Here is a 17,342-nt window from a genome sequence, read left to right as displayed (position 1 = left end):
GGTCCGCATAGGAAGGACCATCCGCATAGGCAGGACCGTCCGAGGAAGGACCATCCATGCCTGGAAGCGGAGCCGGGCGGATGGTAGAGGTACGTATCGATATGGATTAGCGTACCGGCTGGCATCGAGGTGGGGCGACCGTGACAGCGACAGTCCGTGTGCTACCCGCTGCTCGTACGCCAGTAGAAAGCGAAGACGAAGGAGGCATTCACTAGTCATTCTCAGAAAACAGTCCATACATGGTCGGTCGCACACCAATCCAGCACCCAACAGCACAAACGTGTGAACGTGTCGGGACACCCGCAGCAATTCTCGGTGGTTGGGAATCAACATGGCTGCCAGATGCGGCCTCACCACCCGTTAGTGTCGTCATACTAGCGCCAATGGCCACGATTGATTGGGTCACAGCCTCTCAGGACTGTCCCTCGAGTGCCTGCAGTCGCAGCGCCTCTAGAGGGTTGGGGGGGGGCCTGTCTTGGGTGTTCGCAGCAATCGCAGGGCCCCTACAGCAAGCGGAATCCCCAGGGTGCACCAGGAACTGGCCCCTTCCCGCCTTTCCCCTCCTTCGTGTGTCGGTCTTTTGCCTTTTGCCCACCCCTGCCCTGTCGTTCTGGCTGTTCCTACCTGTTCCTGATTTCTTCTCCACTCAACCACAACTAAGGCGGGAAGCTACAAGGGCTACAAGGGCTACAAGGAAGGCACTCACCCACCCTCCTGCTCAGCCAGGGCCGACTCATCTCACCACCACCACGACCTCTGGCGTCTTCCCCCCCCCCCTCCCCTCCCTCTTCTTCATACCTCGACACTCTTAGTCTCGACCTCATTTCTCTCTCTTTCCTGCCGCTCTGCTAGTGTCCACCCCTCACTCATCTACATCTTCATTTTTCAGAAATTTTCACTTCACCCTGAGTCGACGTGCCATAGTACAGCTCAGATCACCTGTCATCACGGCATCTCCACTCCTAATCTTGACAAGTCCGGCGTCCCTGAACAATCCCTGTCACCTGCATCGTACTGTGAGGAGCCGACAAGCACCTCGACCCAACCTCCACGCTCGGGCGCGTCAAATCTTCTACACCGACACAACAACAAATCCGCAGCCCACTCTTCGACGGGGAGCCACCAACCAAGCAGCAGTCGGCAGAGTGGGAAAAAAAAGGTTGTCTGCAAAAGCTTCCCCTTATCGGATATATCCAGCGTGACCGGCAACGAGCGAAAGTGAGGAGAGAAGACTCGGCGAGCTCACAGCAATGCCACACCCGACGAGACCACCTGCTGTTCCTCGACCCTAAGAACCCCCCGCTGCTCATGGCTCCGACGTCTGACCCTCGCGGCGACGCCTTGGCCGGCCTCATGCCGCCGACGTCACCCCATGCCCACCAGGATCCCGCCGCCTCGCTGCGCTGCTGCTGTGGCCACGACGATTGCGCCTACCTCAAGCACAGCTGCGATGTCCTCGATACCGTCGAGCAGGATGTCCATACCGCCGCCAAACTCGGTCAGGTTAGTTCGCTCGCGCTCTCCTTCCCCCTCTATGCCTGTCTGCGAGCCATCGCGTCCCGCCACACCATCCTGGCCAAGACCAAGCACATTCCAAGGCCACATCCATGCGCCGCGTCCTCCTTTGTTTGCCTCGACCGCGGTCCCAGTATCACCGACTCCGCGCATTCCTCGAGTCGTTCATCTCGAGTCATCTGGAATGTTTCTTTTTTTTCCCTTCCCATCTCTTTCTTCTAGCCCGGCACGCCCATCACCTCTCTTCCTTCCCGCCCCCTTGGTTTGGTCTCGCTTTGGCGCCTGTCCGTGTCTCTCTATACCGCCTCACCTCACCTCACCATGTTGATATTGGATGCCGCTCGTTGGACATGTCGCTGACCTTCTCCCTCCAGGCGCTCCTCGCCCGTCATGAGGCCTACATGGCCGACGCCGAGCGCGATCGCCTCGAACTCACCGCACGTATAGAGCAGCTCGAGACGGACAAGAGGGAACTCCAAGCCGACAACGCCAGGACTGTTGAAGAGAACCGTGCCTTGCTCGACCAGCTCGAGACCCTCAACAACTCGGTCAACAGCTCCGACACGCGCATTCAGAGCCTCGAGGCCACCCTGCTCTCCTCTCAACAGGCTGTCCGCCGTCTCGAAGGCGCTGCTGTCCGAGCAGCCGAGCTAGAACGCCATGTCGCTCTCCTCGAGCGCGAACAGATGCAGCTGCAAAACACCCTCATCAGCACCGAATCAGAGTCTCGCTCCGCCTTGAACCGATGGAAAAAGGCGGAAAGGGGCATCACGGAGCTGCAAGAACAGCTGGAACGCATGGAAAAGGAAACCAAGGACGAGCGAGAGCGCCACGTCGAGGCCATGGGCCGCGTCGAGCGACAGCGCGAGATGGAAAAGGAGCTCAACACGGCAGCCGGCCGGCTCAAGGGTGCTGCTGCGGCCAAGTCGCTGGACAAGGGCAAGAACGGCAGCAGTGTCGTGTCCCACTTTGTTCGCGACCTGCTGCAGGACAATGCCAATTTGCAACTTGGCATGGCTGAACTGCGAGAGCTACTGACCAACTCCAACGACGAGATCCAAGCCCTGCGTGACCAACTCATGTTCCACCAACCCGTGGGTGAGGGAGAGAGGGAGGGAGAAACGAGCACGGCTTCCACGCTCCGCGCCGAGATGGAACCTTCGCAGATGGAGGAGCCAGGCACAACGACTCGACTTTCTCAAGAACTCCATATTCATCACCACTACCACGTGGCATCCAAAGGCGACAACAAGAAACCCAAGAAGAGGCGCGCCGGCCTCACCCCAGGCATCTTTACACCCCCCAGCGGCGCCTCGACGCCCGTCACGCCCTTCCGAAACCACCCATGGCGGCTCTCGTCCCCCGTCCCGCCAACCATATCAACCCACGGACACCGCGACTCGACCTCGAGCCTCGCCGCACCGCCCTCCCACAGATGGTCCATGTTCTCCGAGCAGCAGTCTGACTTTGCAGCCTCGTCGGTACCCAGCTCGCCGCAGTCAACGAGCCATCGGTTCTCGATGTTTGACAAGTTCCCCGACTCGGACTTGCCCGCATCGCCCACAACTAGCGTGGACCCCATGTCCCCAACGATGAGAGCGACACATCTCAAGCGCCCGTCCGAAGTGTCGACGAGGAGTATATCGATGCCAACAAAACTCATGATCGCACCGCCCGCCCCCACACTAGAGGTCACTCAACATCACTTGGGCCCAGAACCTATCCGTGAGGAGGTTCACGAGGACGACACTGACATCGAGGAAGTGCCAGAAGTCGTCACGACGGAGGAAGAATACAGCTTCTCCACCGACGAGGAGCAGCCACAGCGCCGGCTGCACCGCGTCATATCTCACGAGTCCATCATGTCCCTTGCTGGCGGACTCGACATTCATACGCTCAAAGTGCGACCTAGCCAGCTGACGCTGCGCCCTCTTGGCGGTGCTGAGGCCGTCTTCACTGGAGTAACAGCATCCTCGACCATTTCGCGCGTGACCACCAAACGGAGTACGGCTGTCTTACGGGACAGTTTGGCCGGCCTGCCAAGCCAGAGGGTGGTATCGACACCAACCCGAAGCCTGTCCCCAGCGAGTACCCTGAATGAGGGCCAACGCAACACGGCCAAGCCGGGCCGATGGACGAGCTGGCGGCCATGGGGCGGCGGCGGCGGAGGCGGCGTTGCTAGCAGCAGCACCACCACCAGCACCCCGAACGATCCCGAACACTCACCGACGCCTGCTCTCACGCCGACGCCGACTAACAAGAAGGCCGACAAGGAGAGGGACCTCCATCGGGCGTCCGGCATCAACCAGCCCGGCGCGATCCCCGGGTTCCAGGAGTATCTGGCGGGTATCCGCACGCGGGGCACGCCGAGCAAGGTGATGCCTGACGTGGTCGATGTCGAAGCCCTACGGCAGATTCTCGAAGAAGAGTAGTAGTGGTAGAACGGCGCTTGATGGTTCATGATGAATTTTCCCTGGAGGCTGCATGGCGTCTTTTTGCATATTTGCATTTTTTCCTCCTTTCTTTTCCGTTGGAAACTCTTCTTTCTCACCAGGAAACAGTCTCGAGAGGAACAGACTATCCGGGCGTTGGTTTTATTTTTCCTTGTTCTTATTTCTTTTGAACCCACAGGTCAACAGGCCTTCTCATGGAAGATACCCCCCCCCCCCCCCCCACCGAACGGAGCTGGCGTGTTCTCTTTTGTCTGGATTGCATGGCTCAGAAACGGAGCGATTATCACAAAGGATAGGAGTTTCGTGTGTATACACCCCCTCTTCCACCACCTACTTCTCTACAGCTGCTCTTCTTGTTTTTTTTCTTTCCTCATGCACTGCCCAGCAGCATAATTTACGGGACCACGAGCGTCATGATTTTCAGTTTGTTCAAGAAAGCTTTGGTTCACAGACCAAGTAATTTTCATAGATCATTACAATAGTATCCTCATATACTGTGCAAAACGTCCCATCCGCTCACCCATCCACATGGACCACGCCTCGCTTAGTACGAAGTGAGCGCGGGACTGCCCTCGGCGCGGGGCAGAGACCACTTTGTCTCGACAAAGACCTTTTGCATGCTCTCCTCGTGCTTCTCAAACTTGTAATAAACCTTGTCGAGGTCCTCGAGGCGCACGCGGTGCGAGAGCATCTGGTAGACGTCGAGGGATCCGTTCTGGAGCCGCTCGAGCAGCTCCTTCCAGTACTTGTGCACGGGCGCCTGGCCGTTTCCGATGAGACGCACGCCGCGCTCCATGAGGGAGCCAATGTTGAAGTGGTTCGTGTAGCCGACGTACACGCCCGTGATGCCACAGCGGCCAAAGCTGCGCACCGACTCGATCATCTCGTTGACAATCTCCGACGTGTCCGTCTCGAGGCCGAGCTGAAGCTCGAGCCAGTGGGCCCAGCCCTTGGGGTACTCGCCGGCGACACACTCGAGGGCAACGTCGGGGCCGCGGCCGTCGGTGAGATCGCGCAGGGCGGTGACGACGGTCGGCTTGTTGGTGACGCCGTGGGACAGCGTTTTGTAGTCGACGAGGTAAAGCTTGTCGGCGTGTGCGGCAGGCCAGCGGGACTTGACAAAGGAGAGACGGGGTTCCGTGTCGACAAAGATGACGCGCTTGGCGCCGTCTTCGAGGGCAAAAACACCGGCCATTTGGCCAATGGGGCCAGCACCGAACACAGCGACGCTGTCACCCTCGTACACGGCTGTGTCCTTGACAGCGTTGTAAGAGGTGGACAGCACGTCAGACAGGTAGAGGGCCTTCTCGTCGGGGACATCCTCTGGGATCTCAAGAAGATTGACGTCGCCAATGGGCACGCGCACGTACTCGGCCTGGCCGCCAGCGAAGCCGCCCGTGAAGTGAGAGTAGCCAAACATGCCTGCCGTCTGGGTTCCGTACATAGCCTTGGCCTGGGTGTTGGAGTTGCACTTCTCGCACTGCGACGAGAGCTTTTGGCGGCAGAAGAAACAGTCACCGCAGGCAATTTGGAAGGAGGCTACGTAGCGGGCGCCCTTCTTGATGCCCTTCACGGCGGGACCCATCTCGTCGACGATGCCACAGAACTCGTGACCGAGAATATCACCCTTGGCAAGCTGGACAACGGCGCCATGGAGGAGATGCAGGTCGGATCCGCAGACGGTACTGCCGGTGACGCGGAGGATGACATCGCGGTCCTCGATGATCTTGGGGCGGGCTGCGTCTACAATCTCGACCGTGTTCTTGCCCTGCCACACAAGAGCTTTCATCATGGCGGACTTGTCGCCCGTCTTTTCGTAATTCGAAATGTCCTGGGCCGTGACCTCATCGCCCTGGTGGCCGATGGCCTGCTCGGCCGCATAGGCTGCTTGTGACATGGCCATGTTGAAAGGGTTGTATTTGGGGGCGCTGAGATGCAAGATGGTATAAGTGCTGGTGAGGTATCGTGGGTATATCGGGTATCGCTAAGGCTCAATTGTAGCAAATCAGATGAGTAGTACTGCAACAGTTGTGCGGGAAACACGAGGCATAGCAGCAGCCGACTCGACAGTTATAGACACGATGCGATCGCAGTGACATCTCCCCCAAGAACCGCTCCTAGAGGGGTCATGTTTTTTTTTCTTTCGCGACGTCAGAACTGGTAAATTTGCGGGCACCGCGGTCTACAGTCGGCATCTGTGGACTCGCAATGGCTACACGTGCGAGGTGTTGCCACAGGTTGTGACCGCGTTGTCGCGTCATTCTCGAGATGGGAGATTCCCACAAGAGGACGAAACCCGATGGACGACGTCATGGATCCCATGTGTGCTCCACGGCGATCCGGTGCAGGACGGGGCCACGTCCGGAGCGTTTGGTCCTCTGGTGCAGGGAGGGCATCTTCGGCCAACCAGAGGCGGCAAGGCTGAGGTGGACAGGTGTTGGGGAGGGGCCGTTGAGTGCGCGGCATCTGGGACATGCTCGCCGTTTGGTTCGGGCACAGTTCGTGATCGTCTTGGGAGGTTGTGCTCTGGATGGGGTCGGCGTTTTATGGTGACGCGTTATATTTGGGCCTGCTATGCATGCTGGGACCGTACCGGCTCGATGGAAGTAACTTCGCGGGCCAGGCATGCCATCATGTTTGGTGTGGTTGAATTCCCGAAAGTTGACGATCGACTGTCGCAAGGGGTATCGGACTTGTGAAGACGGATTGTCTAGACTCACGACGGACGTGCTCATCGCAGGAGGGCTCTGAAGGGATGAGAAGGGCAGCGTTATAAGTACATGCAGTCGACAAGAAAGAGGATTCATCTAGCAGATGATCGGTCATCTTATATTTTCAGACGAAGCCCATCAAGGTTGCGCCGCTTACACTTGCCTCGACCTCATTCAGGTTCAACGCGGAAAGTGAAGCCAGGCCACCAGAAGAGGGTGCCCACGCAGGAAAGAGCCACGCAGCGTGGATAGACAGTGGGGTAGACGCTGACCTAAGCCCTTCCCCCAAATGCAGTCTGTCACAGGGGGTGAGGGAGATGAGAAAGCGCTGTACCTGTAACCCCCCCCCCCTCCAAGCCATGAGGGGCAGCGCGGGGGAAGCCTCCACTCTTGCCCCCCCCTGGTAGCGTACCCCAACGCGGGCGGACCCTGCCTGTTCCTGTCACGGAGGCGGCGCCTGACCTTTGTCGCATCCCAACCTCCGAACCGCCCTTCTCCAACTCGATCCAATATGGCAATCCGGAGCATCAAGCGTCCGCAAAGGACAACAAGACCTTACCGTCTGGGACGCGGCCCGGACGTTCAGGAACACATGATGGCGAAGCTATAACAAGGGGGGGTATTTGCTCGTGATTTCAGTCTCGTCTGGTGATGTCTAACTTTCCTCCCTCCTCTCTCTCCTCTATCCGCAGTCTGACAATTGCTTTTACCCTCATTCCCCTTCATCTCCCCAGTTTGTTGGAAAAGTGAACAACTCTGTTTTCTGCATCGGCATTCTCGACTCCGCTTCTTCCATAAAACCAGATTGACAGCTCCCTCCCCGCCATCCGCAACATCATGAAGTTCCAGGCCATCGCCCTGTCCGCTTTCGCCGGCAGCGCCGCAGCGCAGCTCGGCATGGGCCGTCCCCCGAGCCCCCACGACCAGGCCAAGGCGACGCTCGTCGAAGACTTCAAGTGGCGCGACCCCTTCACCGAGGCCACCTCGTCGCTCTTCACCCCCGCCTGCGAGGTGACCAAGACCTTCCCCGCCCAACAGTACACCCTCCATCAGCTCTACGACAAGCAGCCCCTGGGCATGTGGTCGTGGGCCGAGGGCCTCAAGGAGGTCTTCAGCGAGCGCGAGTACCCCGGCGGCTTCTCCGGCCTCGACCGCCACGGCTGGGACAGATACATCCTGCTCATGGACTACGCCGACGTGCCGCTGCGCGCCAAGCAGTGGATCGAGGCCCAGGCCTCCGGCAAGACGGCAGACCACGGCCTGTTCGCCCTCTTCCAGAAGCCCAAGGACAAGCACCAAAAGGTCGACGACCAGGTCGTCGTGCCCGAGGCCGGCCTCGACCGCGCCGACGACGCCTCGCGCGTCATCCTCTTCGCCCCGGGCGCCCTGTACAAGATCCTTCCCCTCTTCGTCGCCGAGTCGAGCGACTGCGCCGGTGAGTTTGCTGCCCTCTCTCCCTGCCGTCTCCTCTTTTCTTTCCTCTTGTTGTGACAAACAGCGACTGACGTGTCCCCAGACGCTCTCGAGGACCTCTCCAAGTACTCGCCCGACGCCGTCGACGGCGGCGTTGTCGCCTGGCCCATCTCCCACTCGCGCCCCAACCTCAGGGAAAAGAAGAGGGACATTGAGATTGTCATCAAGGCCCAAGTCCTCAAGGCCAATGAGCCGGCCGCCAAGGCCGACGCCGACGCTGAGCCTGAGGCCAAGACGGTGACCAAGGAGGAGCTGTGAGTGTGGTCGATATACATGTAGTAGAAGACTGAGAGAAACGAGACGGTAGTTTTTTTTTAGTTTTCTTTTGCGTCTTTGCCACAGGTTAGGCACAAACAGGGTCAGGAATACACCTTGAGGCGTTTGGCAGGTCATGGTAGAAAATGCATTCCCACTTTTCATCTTTTCGCCAATGGACTCGAACCAAGTGCTCGTCGATTGCTCGTTTGTTTCAGTCAGTGACATGCGTGGCGATGCGTGAGGAATCATGACCATGACATGAAGTGAAAGTCGTCTGCGAGCTGCGAGTTCCCCATTTGAGTTCCCAGCGAAACAAAGTAGTCGGCTGCCGCCTGCGCCTGCGCCTGCTCTCGCGCCTGACGCTCAAACGCTTCGACCGCATCTTGCGTCGCGGCCATGGCCTGGCGGAAGAGAGCCGACACAATCTCATGCAGCCAGCGAATCTCCTTGTCAGTGGTGCGCGGGACCATCTGGTCGAAAACGGCAACGGCCTTGCGAGTCAGTTCGCGGTCGAGCGTAAGGTGGGGGTGCATCGGCTCGATGAACATTTGGGTCAGTACCATCATGACCGTGGCGAAGCGTGCGCTTGCGCTGATCCTGTTGATTCAAAATTGGGTCAGTCTTTTGCATGTCCCGTCACGCAGCCCAATGGAAAGAGGGAGAAGAACACACCAGAAGCCACATTCTGTAAACGGCGCGTCGGTGAAGAGCTGAATAAAAGCCCTCGATTGAACCACGCAATTCTCCCACCCAGCAGGTATCTTCCCCTTGCACGATTCAGAAATGGTGCCGTTGGCGGCGCACGCTGTCATGCTCTGACGCATATCCTTGAACCAGCACGTCTCGTTCATATCGAATGTGTAGATGCCGTGCGCATGCACGAGGCAGAGCATGTACGTGCTGTACATGTTGACCATGTGCACCGCATTGGTCGGAGACATTGAACTCGCGACGTTGGCCATCTGGAATTGTTCGGGGATCTGCAGACGCCACTGCTCGAGCATGTGGTTGAGCTGCTCCCGGCGCTGGACGCGGTCCTCGGGGGAGGCCTTCTTGGAGCGCGTGCTGTAGAGCAGGTCATAGATCTTGCCCTGAATATGGCTGAGGGCGGTGCGCGATCTGAAGTAGTTGAACTTGATCGTCGAGTCCGTCGAGTACATAATCGATACATTGTCAGCCGGGTCGAGATCGGGAAGCGGCAGGTCGATGTCGGCATCGACTTGGAACGACGGCATCTTTTGGTTCAAGCTGACATCCTAGGAGGCAAATCAGCCAGCTGCACCGAGGGGTTGAGGTTAGTGTGTGCCGGCCGTGGAACATACCTTGTCGAGGTAGTAGGCGACCCAGAAGATTCGGGCCCTCTGGACAGCTTCATGCTCAGGCAGCCCGTTGGAGCGATCCTGGTCGTGCAGGCCCATGCGGTGGGCCAGGCGAATGGTGGTTCCGAGGAGGACAGACGCGGGCTTGGGGTTCTTGGTACCCAAGAAAAGGAGCGACATGCCCAGCAGGACCTGCAAGCCGACAAGATCTTCTTCCCTTGTCACCAGCTCGTTGACAACGGTCTGGGCGTTCCGCAGGTACGCAGCCGACTTTTCGCCGTCGGTGGCAAAGTCATTCTCAGACGTGATACACGCACGGTGGGCGATGGCGAGGACAATGTTGATGGCAGCCCACGCGGGCCTCGTGCGATGTATGACGTGGGAGTACCAGTCGGACAGCATGGTCATGAAACTACCCTGGTGGAACAGCGGCAAGACGACGTTGAAGCGCGTAAAGTAAACGTCGACGAGCGGCAGCACATCCTCCAACGGCGGCAGCACCATGGGTTCGGGCTGGGCGACCCAGTCACTGGGCGTCGTCGTGTCCGAGCCCGACATCAGGACGGGGCTCTGCCCAGCGGCGGCGACAATGTTGGAGAGCCATTGCGGTTCGGGACTGGGTGTCTCGAACACCTGGGAGGGACTGAACGGACCGGCTACTGGTTGCTGAACTGGGGGCTGCTGTGACTTGACGGGCTGTGACGCGCTCGCTTCGAGAACTTCCTTGAGCTGGTTTTCGATGAGCGCCAGACGGGCCTCGAGCTCAGACTCGCGGCTTGATACAGAGTTCTGGGCTGGGCGGGGAGGCTTGTCTTTGGCAGCGGCGGTTCTCCGGCGGAGACGTGTTGTCTTGCACTCTGATTTGTACAGCAGGCAGTTGGAGCAGTGCGGCTTGAGCATGTCACACTTGATTTTCTTGGTGAAGCACAAGTCGCAAGCTGCACAGGTGGCTTCGTGTCAGCAAAGAGCCCCCAAAGACAAGGCCGAGCCAAGCAAGGACAGGGGCCAAACAAGCAAGGTCCCTAAGGGGGGGGTGGGAGGCGAACCTTTGCGACGCTGAGACGTCAACTCCATCTTGTCAGCGGAGAATGCCAGCGCAATGCCAGATGACTTTGGCTGCAGTTGCGATGATTCAACTTCTTGGGTGAGATGAAGGAAGAGTTTGGCAGGATAGGCCGGATGAAGACTCAAGGGTCCAGCTGAGGGGCGTGGTCGCATGGGTGAGACGTGGGCTTGCGGTGTGCCTGCTGACAGCGGGTGAGGTACCTTGGTCAAGTACCGCCCGAGCCAGACCGGAGGTTGTGAGCGCAGGAGCAAACCTTAATTGACTCCAAACGCGAGGTACATTATGATAAGAGCCTAATTAGCTGGCGATAGCCGTGCCCAGGTAGGTAGGTAAGGTACATAAGGTAGGTAAGTTGGCAAGGTCCGCAGGTGGGTGGGTGGGTTGTAGGGCTGATGTTCGATGGATGCTGGGTTCTGTTAGGGATTCAGGCACTTGGTTAGTGGGGGAAGACGCTGAAAGCTGCCTGGGGATGCCTCGCGATGCCTGGGGGATGACAAATGAGGGTTGGTCTGGCAATTTGTCGAATGGGCGACTTGGTTGTTTGCGGAACGCCGTGGAACTCCACGGCGTTCGCCAGCTCCGTTTTTTTTCTTCTCTGCAGGCGCAATGTTGGCCCGCAAGCGCTTCTTCTTCTATTTTTCTGGCCCGTGCGTGGCGAGCCCGACGGACGTCTTGCAACCGAAACTGCCTCTTGTTCCTCGCTAACCTCCCTTATGCATATTCTTCGCGCCAACAAGCCATGCTGCCTGGACGGGCGAGGACATGCAACGGCTGCTCGGACACGGCACCATAGGAGCCCCTAGTTTGACTAGCAATCTCCATCTCCCTCCATAAAATTGGAGACATTCCATGTGTCTGTGCCAGGCTCGTGGCACATGGCATTGCCGGCTTACAAGATCGCCAGAAGTATTTTTGGGGAAATTTACGTTGACCCCGTTCTGAGCTGTTGTAACGTCAGCAGCAGAGTGAAAGTCTCTCGTAGCCTCAGCCGTTCTCAGGAACGACCGGGCTGTCCAGGCCCTGGCGCACATGAGGGCTCGAGCTGGCATTGGCCGCCATCGCCATTGGCACATTGGATCTTCGCGGATGAGCTTGTTGTGAAGTGCCTATCTGCTGTATCTGTACATTCTGCCCCCACATGTACATGATACCTTCGCAAAGCATCTCGGCAGAACGGGCGGACTTATTCGGCACACGGGTTCACTGCTTCATGAGGAAGTCACGCTGCCAGAACCACCCAAGGACCCCCATGCATGATATCTATGGCCATGTTACAAACAACGCTCTCGCGAGAATTGCCGCAATTCCTGCGACGGACGGGACTTGCCTTGGGGGCCAGCAGCCGCCAACCGTCTGTTGATTACCTTAGTGTCAGGAACGACACCCCCCCAGCGCTCGCTCTCAAGGCTCTTCCGGCTCCTTGGCAGGCGCCTATCTCGGCGTACCTGCCGCTACAGCAACAGTGGCCGACTGCGACTGCTGCACGGCATCGTCATCGTCGTCCAACAGGGCCAAAACCCACCAGCCACCACCACCAACACCACCACCATGCTTCCCTACCAAGGACCTCGCGAGCAGCCTCTGTTGCACTGGCACTGCCTCATGGCTTCTCCGCCGCATGTTCTGACGCCTGTCCCCTAGGCTTCCCGTCCGAGACGACACGCTAACAAAGGCGGGCCTACTAGTCAGGTCGATCTCTTCGGCTCAATCGACGTTCTGGCCCGCCAACCTCACCACCGATCCTCGAACGCTTGGCTGGTCTCGACTGCTGCTGCGTTGCGTCCAAACCTGACTTCAGTCCAGCCGCCTCCTATGCAGACCGCATCATGATCTCGCCCTGCATGCACGTCCGTGGTGCGAAGAGGCCAACCGAGCGGCACAGCAGACGCAAAGAAAGTAAAGATGCGCAAAGTATCCCCGCCCGTGCAGGATCCTTCGCCCCCAAGAGAGCAGAAAACCAACTGGTGATGCTGCTTCCCATCCCCACCCTACCCCTGCGGCAACCCGTTCGAAGTGCAGTTCGTGCCCCTCGTACGACGATTTCGGTGTCGGTGCAGGATACGTACCCAAGCGATCGACAACCGTCGCGAGCAGCGCTGCGGGCTGCGGGCTGTGAACCCGGATTCTTGCCCTGGTCGAGGAGGACGGCAGGAGGGGTTGCCGAATAACAACGTACGAGTATAACCTGAAATCATCGTCATAGCCCATGAAAAAGCTGCCCGTAACTCAAATGACGCCCCTCCCTCTCTCTCGTCGCCTCCCCTCTCTCTCGTCTAAATCGCTTTTCCAAGCGCTGTGTAGCCATCTCAATCTTGCGCGTTTCTCCTGCTGAAAGCTCTTGGACACCATTGGCAATGGGGCTCAAATCAGTCGCTCGCCCGCTGCTTCTCGTCTTTCTTTTACTCCTTGCGACCACGGCATTGGCGCAAAACGACGACGACGACGACTCGAGCAGCCAGGCCAACAATATCACCTGCTACGGCGTCGGCGGGAAGTCCTACGGCGACAACTACAAATGTCCTGGCTCAAACGCCTGCTGCGGCTCCGTCGACCTGTGCCTGCCCAACAGGTTGTGTAAGAGCGTCGGCCTGTCAGACGATATTTTCATCCGCGGACCCTGCTCGATCAATCCGTATGACGAAGAAGAGTGCGCGCAGATCTGCCTGTACAGTAGGTTTCTTCAGGCCCGGGGTTCATGGAAGAGGGGTCGCATCAATCGGAGGCTAATTTCTTTTCCTCTTACAGGTGAAAACACAGGCAACGGTCGCTTTCCTCAAGTCACAATCTGCAAAGACGGTAGTTACTGCTGTAACAATGATCCTCAGTGCTGCGCACGCGGACGCGGCACCTTCCTCGACACACGAGGAAAGGTCATTGACAACCCTAACGCGAGCTCATCGTCGTCTGCTTCTTCGTCGGCCACGAGCAGCGCATCAACTTCGTCCGCAACGGCGGCTGCGGCTTCGACGACGGCGAGCGAACCACTTCCCAGTGAGACATCTGCCGATTCAGGCTCCGGCTCCGGCTCCGGCAACGGTAACGGTCTAGGCTTAAAGGTCGGGCTCGGGCTCGGGATCCCGCTCGCGGCCATCGTTGCCGCCCTCGGCGTTTGGTTTTTTGTACGCAGGAGGAAGCGGGCTGTCGAGCCCGTCGAGGTCAGCGAGGCCGGTCAGTATCACGCCAAGGGAAGCAGCCCGCCGCAGAGCACCTTTGTGGACTCGCAGACGCCTACGCCGCGGGGCAGCCCGCTCAGCGCACAGTATCAGGTCTCGGAGATGGACGCGAAGCCGAAACAGGTGCACGAGCTCGAGGGTACGTCGACGCGTGATCGGGGCACGGCCGAGCTGCACTGAGGTGTTTTTGGGGGGGGTGGGGTTGGAGGGGGCTTCTTTCCTTAAGATACCAGCTGTTCCAAGCACGATGAAGCCGATTTGCTGCATCTGAAGTTTTTCTGTTTCCTGACTAGTCAAGCCTTGTGCCTGGATGCCCGGCGATAGACGTGCATGTCGGTAAACTTTCTCGATAAACCAACAACTCCAATGGATGAATGTCGTCGCGACCAAGAAAACGCCGCCTCGACCCTCCCCACGGCAGTGCAACGACGATGTGCGTCTGAGAATACAACACGTCACCCCAAGATCCTCGCTTTGCCTCCTCTTCCTGACACCGCAATATACAAAAGCCTAGCGTCGCCGCAGGCGTGAACGGTCGATGGCATCAGAATGCCTGGGTACAGATGCTTAAGAGATACGCTTCAGAGCGCAAATAGACCGTACCGCACACCCCTCATGGCTTGTTCATAGCAAGCCGCCTAAGGCGTGACCTGGCCAATGAGAAAGAGCGTGCTGGACGAGTAGGGTAAAAGCAAGCTGGGCAGACGATAAAATAAGAAAGCGAGCTGTGAAGCTAAGCCCCCCCCCCTTTATACGAGGCGTCGATCGGGGGCTGGCTGGCCGGCTAGCTGTGGGTACAAGTGTTGCTTTCACTTTGGGGGCCATGTGCCCTTACGACGGCAAAGAGCAACGCCAGAGTCTTGTGCGCAGACGCGTTGGTGTTATTAAGACGGGGGAGAGGATCAATCACATCCCTGTCAACATGACGAAAGTTTTCGAACATCAACGCGAACACTCCCTTCAGGCATCCATAGATAGACCTCTACTAGCCAAACGTCGTTCTGCCAATCTTCAAAACACCTCAAGCGACATCCATGCAGTCCATTCGTCTACGTAGCCAAGAGACGCCGTCACACCCAGCCCAAACACTGGTCTATCAAGACCCCACGCGGTGCTTCCCACCCGTCGCCTTGCCCAAAATCTCATCGACCTCGACGCGGTGCTTGGAAAAGTTGTCCACTAAGTCATCCCACATCTTGGGATCGTGCTCGTGGAGGTTCGTGCTCTTCCACGCATAGTCCGTAATCGTGAGGGCGCGGCAGCTTTCAAACATGAAGGCGACGGCGCCCTCGGAAATGCGCATGACGGGCGGGTCCTCGCGCGACGCGGCGGCAAACTGCTCGTAGGCCACGCCGTGGGGCACGAAGCCGCACTCGAACGAGACGCTGCCGGGGCGGAAGGCGTCGGAGCGGCCTTCGTAGGCGCCGTAGAGGAGCCCCATGAGCTCTGAGGCGGCATTGCGGTGGTAGTAGGGCGGGCGGTAGGTGTGCGAGGCGACGTCCCAGCGAGGCGAGAAGATGAGAAAGTCGGCGAGTGGCGCGGCTGGATCGCGCGACTTCGCCGTCAGCACACAGAAGACGGACGGGTCGATGTGGTCGACTGAGATGGAGCCGACGTTGACGAACTTGGTGAGGTCGTATTTGTACGGCACGTAGTTCCCATGCCAGGCGATGACGTCAAAGGGGCAGTGGCGCTGTGCGCTCTGGAAGAACCGACCGCCCAGCTTGTAGACGATGTTCCACGGGTCGTCGTCCGTCACCTCATACGCGGCGACGGGGTGGAGAAAGTCGCGAGCGTTGGCGAGCCCGTTTGCGCCGAGGGGCCCCAGCTCAGGCAGCTCAAAGTTGGAGCCCCAGATCTCGAGGATGTAGCCCCGCGTAGGTCCCTCGACATTCACCTTGAAGCGCTGGCCGCGCTGGATGACGCAGATTTCACCGGGCTGGACGTAGAGGAAGCCAAACTCAGTCTGAATATCGAGCGCGCCTTGCTGCGGAACGATGAGAAAGTCGCCGTCCGAGTTGGCAAACGCCCTCTTCTTCATGCCTGTGTTGCAGAGATAGACGTGGGTCGCCAGGCCCTCACGCAGCGTGGGATCGACGGACCCCGCAAGTGTCTTGAGGCCGTCGATAAAGTCCACATCTTGATCGGTTGGGATGTCAAAGGGGCTCCACGCCAGCTGAGTGGGTGAAACATGTACGCGGGGGTTGATGGGAAGAAAGTTTGACTCGACGTCTTCTCGGTTGGGAAGATCCGTCTGCGAGGGGCCACAACCATGTTACTCGCGGCTCAGGAATTTCAAGTTCAACATGGGCACAGGAGCACAACTCACGAATCCTTGGTGGGCGACAGCAGGACGCGAGCGGTAGAGCCACGCCTTCTTGTTGACATGGCGTGGGGCGACGAAGGCAGACGCAGTCATCTGCTCCGCGTAAAGTCCAAAGCGGATGGACCTCGGACTGTTCTGCCCCTTGGGGATCACACCAGGCACCGCTTCTGACTCGAAGCTGTTGTTGAAGCCAGACATGTACTTGTACGGGTCGTTGCGTCGGGTCTCGAAGCTGGGGATGGAACCATTCTTTTGGGTCTCTGCCCAGTGAAAGATGTTCTGGTAGTCCTCTGTGGAAGCCATGATGCGTGCTTGTGGCAATGACGTGGATGGTGCTGAGCGACGAGGTGCACGATGAACGGGTTTTGCTGAAAGCCGGCAACCTGATACTCGAATGTTGTGGGAGACCAAGAGAGAACCTGGGCAAGAAGGAGGTCACGCTGGATCATCTGGACAGTGTACAGCAAAAGCTCAGTCAGGACTATATATCTGGATAGTCTGAGAGCGGTTCCCCATCTTGTTCGCCTCGGATGACACGGTCGCGGAGATGGCGAGGAGACGTGGGGGCTTGGGGGAGAGAACTCGGCGTCGATGGGGGGGGGCGCATGAACAGAGAGGACCGCCGATCACGACCAGAATACCACATCGACTCGAGGAGGGCAGCCATGGCTCGGTGTTCGGGCCTACTAGCGTACTGCCTAGCATTCGATCTCATCGCCTCGGATGGCGGAGCGCGCAGCCACGTAGTATCGTGAGGTCATGTTCGGCGGTGCACAGTGAGCTCCGAGCGTATCCAACATTCGGCAGTTGGCTGCAGAACGGACGGCGCAGAGCACCCAGCGACTCGGTAGATGATTTCGGGGGTGCCTGAAACGTAGGCGGGCGGGCAGATATCCGATATGCCCTGGCCAGCTTATCAGATGGTCCGTCGATCGCGAGTCGTCCAGAAGGTTCATGGAGTATTCTCGGCAAGGTGGCCGACAACGTGCCATCGACCAGTCCCATGGGAACCGATCGCATCATGTCGGAATCGCGGGCACGTTAGCCG

General features: G+C 58.5%; 6 protein-coding genes across 6 annotated transcripts; 3 read left to right on the top strand and 3 right to left on the bottom strand.

The window, feature by feature from the left end:
• Positions 1–1,308: 1,308 nt before the first annotated feature.
• D7B24_008422 (uncharacterized protein) lies at positions 1,309–3,947 on the top strand (the record flags this gene model as incomplete). Its single annotated transcript, XM_028642509.1, has 2 exons — positions 1,309–1,503; positions 1,890–3,947. 2 exons carry the CDS (start codon positions 1,309–1,311, stop codon positions 3,945–3,947), a joined length of 2,253 nt encoding a protein of 750 aa, XP_028493716.1.
• Positions 3,948–4,512: 565 nt separating this feature from the next.
• D7B24_008421 (uncharacterized protein) lies at positions 4,513–5,871 on the bottom strand (the record flags this gene model as incomplete). Its single annotated transcript, XM_028642508.1, has 1 exon — positions 4,513–5,871. The coding sequence occupies one exon, from the start codon at positions 5,869–5,871 to the stop codon at positions 4,513–4,515; it is 1,359 nt and encodes a 452-aa protein (XP_028493715.1).
• A 1,645-nt stretch (positions 5,872–7,516) lies between these two features.
• On the top strand, positions 7,517–8,410 carry D7B24_008420 (uncharacterized protein; the record flags this gene model as incomplete). The annotated part of the gene is made up of 2 exons (XM_028642507.1): positions 7,517–8,114; positions 8,178–8,410. The coding sequence occupies 2 exons, from the start codon at positions 7,517–7,519 to the stop codon at positions 8,408–8,410; spliced, it is 831 nt and encodes a 276-aa protein (XP_028493714.1).
• A 245-nt stretch (positions 8,411–8,655) lies between these two features.
• On the bottom strand, positions 8,656–10,803 carry D7B24_008419 (uncharacterized protein; the record flags this gene model as incomplete). The annotated part of the gene is made up of 4 exons (XM_028642506.1): positions 8,656–9,007; positions 9,083–9,666; positions 9,733–10,667; positions 10,776–10,803. 4 exons carry the CDS (start codon positions 10,801–10,803, stop codon positions 8,656–8,658), a joined length of 1,899 nt encoding a protein of 632 aa, XP_028493713.1.
• A 2,346-nt stretch (positions 10,804–13,149) lies between these two features.
• D7B24_008418 (uncharacterized protein) lies at positions 13,150–14,148 on the top strand (the record flags this gene model as incomplete). Its single annotated transcript, XM_028642505.1, has 2 exons — positions 13,150–13,465; positions 13,541–14,148. The coding sequence occupies 2 exons, from the start codon at positions 13,150–13,152 to the stop codon at positions 14,146–14,148; spliced, it is 924 nt and encodes a 307-aa protein (XP_028493712.1).
• Positions 14,149–15,064: 916 nt separating this feature from the next.
• D7B24_008417 (uncharacterized protein) lies at positions 15,065–16,597 on the bottom strand (the record flags this gene model as incomplete). The annotated part of the gene is made up of 2 exons (XM_028642504.1): positions 15,065–16,222; positions 16,298–16,597. The coding sequence occupies 2 exons, from the start codon at positions 16,595–16,597 to the stop codon at positions 15,065–15,067; spliced, it is 1,458 nt and encodes a 485-aa protein (XP_028493711.1).
• Between the last annotated feature and the right edge of the window lie 745 nt (positions 16,598–17,342).

Source organism: Verticillium nonalfalfae (assembly GCF_003724135.2).
Source record: "Verticillium nonalfalfae strain VnAa140/NRRL 66861 chromosome Unknown scaffold_75, whole genome shotgun sequence".
Lineage (NCBI taxonomy): Eukaryota > Fungi > Ascomycota > Sordariomycetes > Glomerellales > Plectosphaerellaceae > Verticillium > Verticillium nonalfalfae.
Note: the sequence above shows the minus strand (reverse complement) of the source record. Positions and strands in the feature narration are given on the sequence as shown.